General features: G+C 34.7%; 4 protein-coding genes across 5 annotated transcripts in view; 2 read left to right on the forward strand and 2 right to left on the reverse strand.

The window, feature by feature from the left end:
- The window catches only part of LOC142345701 (signal recognition particle 14 kDa protein-like), a 335,593-nt gene that overhangs the window by 154,081 nt on the left and 169,276 nt on the right, over positions 1-12,236 (reverse strand). The window lies entirely within an intron of this gene.
- The window catches only part of LOC142345700 (transcription initiation factor TFIID subunit 7-like), a 266,429-nt gene that overhangs the window by 129,625 nt on the left and 124,568 nt on the right, over positions 1-12,236 (reverse strand). The gene's annotated exons all lie outside the window — the stretch shown is intronic.
- Positions 1-12,236, forward strand: part of LOC142345698 (serine/threonine-protein phosphatase 2A 56 kDa regulatory subunit gamma isoform-like) — a 316,862-nt gene that overhangs the window by 95,734 nt on the left and 208,892 nt on the right. The window lies entirely within an intron of this gene.
- LOC142345697 (uncharacterized) overlaps positions 1-12,236 on the forward strand; it is a 95,776-nt gene that overhangs the window by 72,799 nt on the left and 10,741 nt on the right. Inside the window, exons 14-15 of one of the 2 annotated variants that reach the window (XM_075397943.1) lie at positions 7,957-8,409; positions 9,570-9,632. In XM_075397943.1, the coding sequence (XP_075254058.1) occupies positions 7,957-8,409; positions 9,570-9,602 (486 nt within the window). In that variant the 3' untranslated portion in view covers positions 9,603-9,632. Of the gene's footprint in view, positions 1-7,956; positions 8,410-9,569; positions 9,633-12,236 lie in introns of those variants that run through there. The other variant, XM_075397942.1, reaches the window with a different exon arrangement.

The following is a 12,236-nucleotide window of genomic DNA, read 5'->3' on the forward strand; positions in this document are numbered from 1 at the left end:
TATTGTGCTTCTACTAAGGGCCACTGTGAAATAGCAATATGTTGTGCGCCTCTATAAGCATTAGATTTGGATGTATTATGCTTATTATATTGAGTATAATAATCATCCGTATCGTCTGGGACTATATAGTTCTCAACTAACTCTTGTATTTTTTCTTCTTTCGGGTAATAAGGCACTATATGATTTCTATGCACGGTTTTCTTCTCATTTGTTTTATCATGTTGTATTTCATATGTAGTATTTGTTACCATTCGTTGCACAGTGTAAGGGCCTGAGCGTAGCTCTTGTAGCTTTTTAGACTTTAGTAGTCCTTTAGAGTGATTTTCTAGTAGTACTTTTCTACCTTCAGGTATAGGCTTTCCGAGTTTAAATCTATTTCTATACTTGTGCGCTTTATTCGTAGTTTGTCTACATTTAGTGTAGGTATTCGAGTATATAGTTTTAAATGTATTCTCTCGTTTTAACATTTCGTTAGATAATCTGTTTTGTAACAATTTCTCTATCTTTTTGTTATTACAAGTTTCTTCACTATGTGAGTGTGGCGGTAGATTATTACAATATTCTGATGTGCATTTCTTTTGATTATTTCGTAGTAGTCCTAACTTTAGTGATAAGGGTATCTGTGGTTTCGTTCCGAATAGTATTTCATAAGGGGTATATCCCGTACTGTAGTTTACTGCAGTGTTGTGTGAAAATGCAAATTTAATAGTGTACTCGGACCAATGAGATCCACTTTTACTAATAAAATGTCTTAGGTAATTAGTCAAATGTTTATTTTGTACTTCTACTTTGCCGTTAGTCCGCGGTGAATATGCAGTTCGGGGGCATAGTGTAATTCCCATTTCGTTTGTGTAGTGAACGAAATCATTACTAATAAAAGCATTGCCGTTATCATGTACAATTTGTTGCGGTATACCAAATGTAGTTATAAATTTCTCTAGTTGATTTACTGTTTCGAGAGCTTCAGCATTCTTGCTAGGGTATACTTGTATAAATCTAGAGAAAGCGTCTACTATTACAAGACAAAATCTATTTCCTTTACTAAGTGGGCGTAGTGGACCTTTATGATCAATATGAAGTGTTTGTAGAGGTATGGCTTCTAATTGTCCCCATGGTTCTAAGGGTGCTTCGTTCAAGTTTTTGCGTGCTGACTTATTAGTTTGGCAACTTAAGCAATCTAACATTAACATTTCAATCCATTTAAACATACCGGGCCAATAGAAATATCGCTTAACTCTATTGTAAGTTGTGCTTTCTGCTCTATGACCACTAAGTTCATGCGTATGTGCGACTTCGAATATCTTTACAAATAGCGAAAGTGGTGCACATATCCTAACGTCAAAAGAGCCGTCCTCACAAGGTTCGGAATAACAGAGTAAATCATATTGACTTTCTAAAAACAACAAGTTGAAATTATTTGTATAGGTTTGTAGTGCTTTAGATTGTTTAATAATGTAGTCCTTTTCTGGAGCGTTGCCTACTTTTAGCCAATCTCTAACTTTATTTATCACGGAGTCGTATACTTGTTCTTCGAGAATATTATCAGTGTCAAGATTAGCGTTTTTTGCGAAATCTGTAACTTTAGCTATTAAATCTAATGAATCTGTGTGGACATCCTTTTCTGAGATGTTTTGAAAAGCTTCTGGTTCAATAAGTTTCTTAAATTTTGTCCGTCTGATATAGTCGGCTTTAGCAGACTCTAATTGTTCAATAAGTGAGTTTTCAATCTTACCTTCTACTAAGTCTAACCAATCTTGGTCATCATAACCTTCTCGGTCATCACTTATTTCAGCTGTTTCTTCCATTTCGGAATAGTAGTGATTATCATACTCGCTAGTTTGTTCTGAAGCTAATTTTTTTATTTGATTTATTTGTGTGCCGTAGCGAAAACAATCAGAGAAACTGTGTATAGCATTACAGTGTTCATTTATGTAGTCTGGTGCGTCATCTACGCTAAAGTCACCTTCATTATTTATATTAATAAGTTTCCTTCTTTCGCCTTTGACTTGAGCAATAATTGGATAACAGTCGTTAGCTGATGCGTCCTTATCGTCTTGATGCAATACAGAGTAGTTAACTTCTTTTCCGTTAATATGAAACTTTATATCTTTAGGTATCACTTTGTGTTCTAGTTGATAAAGTTTAGCATCTGCTAAAGAAACGTTTCGGCTAAGAATGTCAGGGAACGCTAAGTTTTTGCCTTCAGTGTATATAATTTGCAAGTTTTGGAACTTAGTTATTACAACTTGATACTTAAAGAAGCGATTTGATATTTGTCCTCGTCGTGACCAAAGAAATAGAATTGTTCTGTGGTCACAATATAGGTAAATTGGAAAAGGGTATCCAATCACATAAAATTCATATGTTTGTAATGCAGATATTACTCCGCATAGTTCTCTATGTTGAGGGGACATCTTTTGTTCAGCTTTATCAAATACTCTCGAGTTTGCTGAAATCATACGTTTTCTATCAGGAAAATCTTGTATAAGAACACAGCCTGTTCCTAAATTAGATGAATCAGCATGTATATGAAAGGGATAGTCATTAGAAGGAAACGCGTTAGAAATATCGTGACAGAATCTTTGTTTAAGGTCTGTGAATACCTTTTCGTGTTCTGGTAACCACTTGAATAGTGTTGTATCTTTAGTTAAGTCATATAGAGGTTTTGCATCTATGTGAAAGTTCAAAATATAGGTGTGATAGAAACCCATCATTCCTAAAACTCTTAAAACTTCTGTTTTCGATTCTGGCGTTTTTAGGTTTCTAATATCATCTATGCGCGAAGCAATAGGCGATAGTCCGTTCTTAGATATAATATGTCCTAGAAATCTCATTTTTCGTAAGAAAAACATTGTTTTATCGGGGGCTGCTTTAAGGTTTGCCTTTCGAAGCAAAGAATGATACTCTTTTACTATTGTGAACATTTCTTGTTTATCTTTAGCTTGTAATAAAGTATCGTCTATGTATGTTATGGCTTGTTTACGTTTTATAAGGGGTCCAAATGCATAACGCATTAGTTTGCTAAAGAAACTGGGTAATGGTTTAAGACCATAAAATCCTACTTGATAGGTGTACTGTCTGCCTCCTACAATAAAACTTGTAACCTTCTGTGTATCTTCAGTTAGTGGTACTTGATTATAAGCCGATGATAAATCACTACTTGTAAATATAGTTCCATTTATTCTTGTCATTAGAACATTTAGTGGTTCGAGTGGCCAGCTAGAATTACTTGTATCAGTTATAGAGTTTAGGTATCTAGCATCAATGACAAGTTTTACATAATCCTTCTTAGGTAATATGATGACGGGATTGACAAACCAACTATTCATATCATCGTTCTCATTGAGCTCTCTGATTATTCCTGCTTGAATTAATTCATCCATTAGTCTTTCTAATTTATCTCTGAGATGAATGGGTATTTTGCTTGGTCGTTGCTTTTTAAAGGTTGCGTCTTTCTTTAAGGGTAAATGGAACTTATGTTTAGTTCTGCCAATATCATACTTATGATGTGAATAGACATTATTATCCTGAAGTATTATTTCTATCAACTCAAACAACTCATCATCAGTCAAATCACTTTGCGTGAAATCAAAGTTATCTAAGAACCTTTCTAGATACTCTATGTCTTGAACTGTATTTCTGTTTTGCTTAATTACAAAATCACTAACTGCTTTATTTATGATTCGGTTACTTTGTAGTTTATCTCTAAACTTAGGAAACTGTTCGTTGACTTTAGGTCTACATAACTCTTTTGCTTCGGTAGAGAAGTCTGTGGCTAGTTCTCTCTCATCTTCCTTGCATTTTTCTATTAACTCACTCTCAATAATTTCGAGCACCTCTTCCTGTTCTAGTGTATTGGTTTCTACTTTTTGTAGTTTATTAATATCATCTTTGCTTGTATACACATAGATAGCTATTCCTGAATTCTTAAATGTTTGTTCAATTAGAGAAGATATCTCTCTCCAATGCATTCCGTCTAAACCACAAGCTATTTTTGGCATCGCTATACAGCGTAAATTTAGTCCTAGTGCATGATCTCTCATAGCAAGTAGCTTTGTTTTGATGGTATCAATTGTTGGCTTCTCATAGTGATTAGCCTTAGTGATGAGATTATATACTAAGTTATTATCTGCTCTGAAAGTTATTATATCACCTATATCACAGTTTCTACTTTTACAGTAGTCCTTTAATAAGGGTATTCTTTTAGAGATTGTGTTAGCAAAACCTTTTCTCATTTCTGCATCTGAGGATATCGTGTGCGCTATAGGCATATTAGAGTCAAATATAGATTGGGTACGAAAATCTATATATCTAATGCAAGAATTAGTTTGGATTTGCTGTCCTTCTTGTAAATTGTTTACTACTGTGTTCAGTATGAAGCAACTGTTATAGTCCTCACTTTCGTTTAGTATTGTACTTGTAAATTCGGCACAGTTTTTGATATTGTATCTTTGTATAGGTTTGTCAGTTATATCACACATAGCATAACCTATTATTCCTCTACTTATCTGTATTGGGTGATTCTTTTGATTCTCCATAAATATGGGTAGAAATTCTTCAGGTTGTGGACAAAATATGTTCACAAAGACTAGGTCAGTTTTTGCAACGTTAATATGGGGCATGAAATATGTTCCTGGTGGAAATAAGGCTTGACTGGGGTGCTTTTGCTTGTGCAATTGTGTACTTTTCTGTTGTAGAAAGATTGGTTGAGCTATGTTTAAAGCAGTCATCTCAGTTATGTATGGGTAATCTTTCTCATTGTTGAGTGAGCCGTAGCAAATTAGGTTTCTCTCAGTTTTTAATTCTACTGCGGGGATATCGAAGTGAAGTGCCTTTAAAAACAAATGACAAAAATCAATACCTATTATGTTCTGTCTCTGTTCTTTAGTAACGAATACTTTATGGGGGACTGTATATTTACCGTCAGTTTCGAAGCTAGATTGAATAGTTGTGTAGCCAAGCATTCTGATTGATGAACCAGTATATGTTTTTGAATCACAATTTGTATTTTGTAAATGCAAATTTTGTCCAAGGTTTACTAGTGCAAGGTATGTAGGATGATTGATAATAGTGCAGGTTGATCCTGGGTCAATCATGAATTCTACTTCTAAACCACTATTATTTTTAATGTCTCCGGTGGCAAAGTGATATAAATTGAGATAAATTCTTGACTTAGTACTACTTTCTTTAGTAGCGTTCGGAGACTTCAAAAGTTTAAAGGAAAGAAGTCCGTTATAGCATTTACGTAGTCATCGTCGCCTTCAACGAAACTTATTTGATTTGGTTGTTGCTGAATATTGTTGGGTTTTGGTTGTCTTTGTTGTAAATTGTTATTTCTATTTGGTGTATAGAAGCTAGCACTTTGTTGTGGCTGTTGCTGTTGTTGTGGTGATGGTTGTTCAAGATTTGGTTCATTATTTCTATATGTGTTTTGCTGAGGGAAGGTTTGTTCGTATGGTTGAGTGAATCTATTGCCATAGCTGCTAAAAGATGTATTTTGTTGTTGATAGTTAGGCTTGTTGAACCTAGGATTATAGTTTGAGTAGCCACCTCTTGGTTGATAGCTTTGGTTTCTAGGACCATTGAATCTTGTATTGCCTCGGTTATTCTTTCTGTAATCATTAGAGAATGTTATATTTGGCGTTCTTGGTTCAACAAGTTCCTTTCTCAATTTGTTAACACTATCATCTATCTGTTTCTTTGTACATCGAGAGATGGAATGACCATTGCTTCTGCAATAACCACAGAATCTAGTACTGTTAGGTCTGCCTTTTATATTAGGGTCTCTTGGCCTAGAAGTATCTATAGCATTCACTTCGTTGCTTTTGAAAAGACTGGTTAAATCGTTAATTTTGCTCTCGAGTGTTTTAAGTTTATCTATTCCTGTAGCTCCACTAGATTCTGTTGTTACCGAAAATGTTAAGTCTTTCACGACTAAGTGATCAACAAACTGTGTCCAAGTTATTGAAGGATTCTCAATGAGTTTCTCGTGCGCTTTGCGTTTTAAACCTTGTGGTCTTAGTCCTCTTATAGCAAAATCTATGTATTTCTGACTTCGTTGTCTTTGTTGGATTTCTTTCTGTTTCCTTATATTGTCATCTCCTTCAATATTGTTGGTATCTTTTCTGGCCAACCTTTATCAACTCCACTCTTTATTCTATGTAGATAGTTCTTTATTAATTCTCCTTCTTGCCTAAATGTGTTCTCAACCTCAAGTCTAAATCTAAATTGGTCTCTACCGTCTGTGAATCTTTTTATAAATTCATCTTTTAAAGTATTCCAATCTGTAGCATCTGTGACTTCACTTTCAAACCATTCTAGTGCTGTATCAGTTAAAAGTGAGCCGAATAAGGATTGTTGCCTTTTATCATAGCTAGTTTGTGCAGCGGGTGCTGTAGGTCTAGTTCCTAGTGAAAAGAGTATTTTGTTTTCTACAGAGTTCCAAAAAGAAGTGGCATCCTGATTAGGATCATTGCCTGAAAAAGATACAAGTGAAAGATTTGGATGTGTTATGGGAGTTTCAGGTGGGGGAGTAACGGCAGGTGGAGGAGTACTACCACCAGGACTGGTCATTGTTTAAAGGACTGAAGTTATTGTATTAGAATTATTAAGAACAGAGGAATAGTTTAAATCAAAATCAAAAAAGGATTTTAGTGAGAAGCCCTTTGACTAGTTAACTTACACAAGTTAATTTAATGGCTTTTCTACAATAAGTGAACAAGTTAAATTTAGGCAGGCTTCTCTGAGAGTTTAAATGAACAAGTTAAATTGAGAATGCCTTTTCTATATTAAATGAACAAGTTAAATTAAGTTGCCTCTCTATATTAAATGAACAAGTTAAATTGAAGTAGCCTCTCTGTATTAAATGAACAAGTTAAATTGAAGTAGCCTCTCTATATTAAATGAACAAGTTAAATTGAAGTAGCCTCTCTGTATTAAATGAACAAGTTAAATTAAAGTAGCCTCTCTGGGACCACCATTTATACTGCTGGTCCGTACATTAGATACTTAAACGACGGGGTTAATCGCGGGACCACATGTATAACTTGAGAGTTCAACCCCTAGTTCTACTCTTGGTATATAGTTAAGTATTAAAGAAAGTCAAATGCAAATATGAATTAATAAGTTATGTTAAACAGCATCAATTATGAACCGAGCATGAAGGGATAGAATAATTAAAGTTGTTAAGACTGAGATAGCACTAAATAGTACAGGTTGAATTATTCTAAGTTAACTTGTAACTTAGATAGAGTTTAAGAGATGTTAAATTATAACTTAGAGAAGTTAAGTTAAACTTACCTGATTTCCAAATTTGTGCTAAGTTAATATTCTATGACTTAGAGAGTTCTTAGTTATGAACAAGTCACAAAATATTCTAAGTTAGAGAACTATCTCAAGTAAGCTGAGATTGAGCAAGGGAGCAATACGGGAGTATGATTTTAAATCAGAAGTTATCGGGGACCAAAAAGTGTTGGTGGTTGAGCGTGCAAGCTCCTTTTATACTTGCGGACACGTGGTTATCTAGTATCCTATTGGATAGAGATAACAGTGTCGACAGAGTTACCAAGGTTAACTTGGTTTTATTTGTGTGGCGTGATAATATCACGTCATAGTATTCTCAGTTCTAGTTAGTAATCTTAAAATAGTAGCTTATTTAAAACTACTTAGTAATTTGTTCACACGTTAAAATGGACTTTGTCCAAATCATGTTTGTGCTTCACGCACTATAACGTAAATTCTCAAAATAGCACTAAGATTATCAAATAGTGTTACTGAGTGTAGCACACTTCAGTACACTTTGAATGTTACTGCTATTAATATTCGCTAAAATTGTCGCCCTTGTGAAATCATAACTAATTAAATTCTATTAAAGTTGTGGCAATGTTGAAATTATATTGTATTTTCTGTCAGACAAGCATAAACCCTTAAACTTTAGTCTGGTTCTTTTTGTATCAGGTTGACATAGAACTGCCCAATACAATTGGAGTCACCAAAACGTCTGAAGTCAAAAAGACAGCAATTGAGGCCATGGGTTGTGTTGCCAATCTCATCTTTGGAACCGGGGGCTCAACTTCTCTCACTTTATTCTACATTTGCCCATCCCAGATCATAGATTGCGATGGGAACGTATACAACGTCTCCGAACAATATTTCGCGTCGTGGGAATATGGGGAATTTGAGGCTGGAACGTATGTTGATCTGGTCGGAACTGGAGAGATCTTTTTGGACGTTCCGGTTGGGGCGATGAGGCGGTACACGATGGTGGCAGTACTTCAGAATGGATCTCTGATTGATGAGACAAATGGGTTGATTTACAGTCGGGTGGTCCCGATAGACAGCTCTATTTCTGATATCACTTTTGGCGATTTCTTGCTGTCGACTTACATGGTCACAATTCAGACAAGCGCTGTAAGTATAGTAGATTTATTACTCCAAATTACCCGAGCCGAGGAATTTTGCCAAAATTATGTAATATCAGCGGAAACTAGCGTTGACAAGTCGGAAAATTCACCGCAATTTTCTTACATAATTTTGCGTTGAATGCGTTGAATTTAGCGTAGATCTTACATATTTTGCGTTGAATTTAGCGTAGATCTTACATATTTTACGTTGAATTTAGCGTTGATCTTACATATTTTGCGTTGATTTTACAAAAAACTCAAAGCGTAGAACTCTTGGTATGGGACTCGAACCACTGACCTCACTGCCTCTTCTACCACTGTGCCACAGAACCTTATGATGCAACCGGTTTCTGATTTTTTGAAAAATCACAAAAATCCCCCCCCCCACGGACACCCCTCCTCAGCACTCGTACCCCCCCCCCCCACACGTACCCCCAACGTACCCCCCATATACCCCACCCAACGCACACCCCCGGCCTCCCTCCTCGTACCCCCCCCCCATTACCACCGCAACCCCCCAGACTTTGCCCCCTGCACGCGTACCCCCACCCACTTCTCTCCCCTCCCTCCAAAAAACAACCTCCCTCCAAAAAAAATCAAACAGCGAAACTATGTAAGGTAAATTCTATATTCAACTCAAAATATGTAAGATCTACGCTGAATTCAAAGCAAAATTTGCAAGATCTACGCTAAATTCAACACTAAATATGTAAGATCTACGCTAAACCCAACGCAAAATATGTAAGATCTACGCTAAATTCAACGCAGAATATGTAAGATTGGCGTTAAATGAGTTGAATTCAGGTAAGATGTGTGCTCAAACGTCGATCTTACTTAAATTCAACGCATTCTACCGCAATCTTACATAATTTTGCGTTTTTTAGCGTTGACACCTCGGCCCGGGTATCAAATTTAGGTCCCCTGCATACATTGACCATAATTGAAAACCACAGTTGTCGAAAGTTATCTGAAACCGAATTTTGGATGACTTCTGACATGACTTTAAAAAAGGAAAGAAAAAGGCAACGATTTAATTCTGACGAATACATAAGTGTTATCAGCGTCAGCCATATTTTTTTCTCTCTGTTGCGCCTCTTTTGTACAAATAAACTCTTATCGTTAGTTTCTCTCTAAGGTTAGTTGTTTTCGATTATTTTTGTTATCTAGGTTTGCGTAGCATGGATTCAGAGTTCCAGATAGATCGCAGTTACAAAACTCATCTAAAATCAAAGTAAGGCCAACGTTAAAGAAAAATTGTAATGTTGGAAACCTAAGTAATATTTAAGTGACTCTGCTTGAAGTTAATCTGAGAACTTCTGCCGTTTATCGAGAACCGCGAAGCGGTTCTAGATATTAAGTCAGAATTCCAAAATTACTTCTGCAGAGTCACTTAACCTTGCTTAAAACACGAAACGCGCACGTTTTAAAATGATGAAAGTCAACGAAATTCAACTTCTGGCTAAGTAGCATCTTCTGGCATTTTGATTTCTGGCACTGCAGACTTTCGGCATTTTAAAATGTGCATGTGAATGCTTTAACTGCTTCTGTTTAGAGTTTTGAGCAAAATTTGTTATAATTATTGTAGTTGTCTGTTTCCTTATTACGAGAAACATTGTCTAGCAATTGCTGTAAAAAGGGCATGGGATACAAGGCGAAAATTCGATGAGGCTAAGGCAGTTTTTGTAGCCATTATGCAAAAATCCTGAACTGAATTTTTATGGAAATTGGGCGAGTAGCAATTAAAAAATTTTAAAAAAATTAAAAAACCGGTACTTCAAATTCTACTTGATGTCATGAAGTTGTCAAGTGTCCCAAACAGCCGTATTTATATGCAAAATAGTTGTGTTAAAAATACATGCAAAACGTATATTTGTTTTGAATGGTTTGCATCTCTTTTTACTGTACCCAATGTTACATAATATTCCTGTACATCGCGGCCAATGAGTTTTGTTTTAAAAAAAGAAGAAATATTTAAAATAATTATCAAGAGCTCTAAAGAAAACAATTTAAAAACAACTGTTTGCAAAAACGCACGAAAAATGCTGTAAACTACATCCTGAAAATAATCAAATTTCGAAAAATTTGTTTATTTTTTGAAAATTTCTTCATTGTATTTTTAAAAAAAATTTTACGAAGTCTAATGTTGTAGTCGCTTCATTGAATTATATTACCCAGCTGATATTGCAATGCCTCTTTTAAGTGTTTTAATTGGTTTTAATCTATTTTCCACAAAACCTTTGTCAGGAATTTTCGCCTATTGGCTACGAAAATTCCTTTCGCCTGATCGAGTTTTCGCCCAATATCCTACGCTCCGGTAGAACATTCGTTCACTCATTTGAGCAGTTTAGTTTCTTGAGTGATTTTTTTCACGCTTTTGAATTATTGTGTATTCTCTCATTCAGAAATCAAGCTGCTATATTTTTAATTTAGCGAATATTTACTACTGAAAGTCTTTTTTAAATTCATCGCAACAAAATTGGAACCTTTTTCGCATACTATATTTCAATAATTTGAAATAAGCCTAAATAAAACCATTTGATGCCCCTTATTGAAACTATCCAGGATGCTAACACGGTTGAATTTAATTGAGCCCGGTATCTTGTTAGGGAATTTTTCGTCTGATGTTAGTCGGATATTTTGAGCAATTTTGAATATGAATTACAAAAATCCTGAAGCCTTCAAATGAAAAACAAATCATGTCACAAAGTTAAGATTAAATAGATAATAAGAAAAAAATTTTCAAACTTTGTTCAAGCAGATGAAACGACGTGTGAATGGAGTTAGACAAGTTTTCCTCATTTTTATTTTCGTATCTTTTTTAGTTCTAGAAATAATCTCAAAATTGATGATTTCCTTGTTATTTAAAAAGGAACAATTTGTTTTAGCAAAACTTATTTCAATGGCAACATTTTATTGGCCATTGAAATCGCATTTAAATATTCTCTCTTAAAAAATGAACGAGTCTCCTGAACTACTAGTTCGGGCAACTTTCAATTCTGTTTCATTCTATTCCAACTAGATGATCGCTTCCATTAAAAGGTACTGAGAATCTAATTAAACTGGGAAAAAATGTTATCAGCCCATTCGGATTTCTGTAAAATTTTTTGAAGCATTTTTGTGCTTTTATGATGAAACAACGTTGTTCCATCTCTTATGCCTCTGTTGCTCCTGTCCCAAACTTTCTGTTCCAGTCTTCCCACTCATATTCCTCGTATAAGAATGACGAAAAAGCAACAAAACGAAATGACATTGAATTTCGTGATAAAAAATACCAAATCCATGAAAACAGCTTTCAAATTTTTCCCGGTTTTAGATATGTGGTCAAATTGAATTCGATTAAGTACAAATTGTTTCTAGAAAAAAAATGCAAGGCGTTTCTCTCTTGAACAAATAATTGGGAAATTGCGAGTTTCCAGGAATTATGGAAAACATTTTTGAGTATTAAATTAATGACATGTTGTTTAAACTGTTTACATTTCGAACAAAATGATTAATTTACTGCATTTCGAGTTTTTTAGGCGTTTAGAAGTTGATAAGCCTATCTCATTTTTTCATTTTGATTTCTTTCTACATAAAGTTGCGTGGTCACTTCTTAAATTATACGCAAACAAATCTGTTAATTTCTTTTAGCAACTTGCACACTTTGTAAATGATGCAGTAAGTCATGCAGTAAAGGCAAGCTTAAAAATTATAAAACTAAAAGATCAAAAAAAGTTCTCCTGAAATAGTTCGTCTGTTTCGCTGGAAGCTTCTGATCACAATGATGTTGATCAAAAAATATTATCATATATATATATATATATATATATATATATATATATATGTATATTTCAA

This window comes from Convolutriloba macropyga, chromosome 9 (assembly GCF_964194025.1).
Source record: "Convolutriloba macropyga chromosome 9, txConMacr16.3, whole genome shotgun sequence".
NCBI classification, from domain to species: domain Eukaryota; kingdom Metazoa; phylum Xenacoelomorpha; order Acoela; family Convolutidae; genus Convolutriloba; species Convolutriloba macropyga.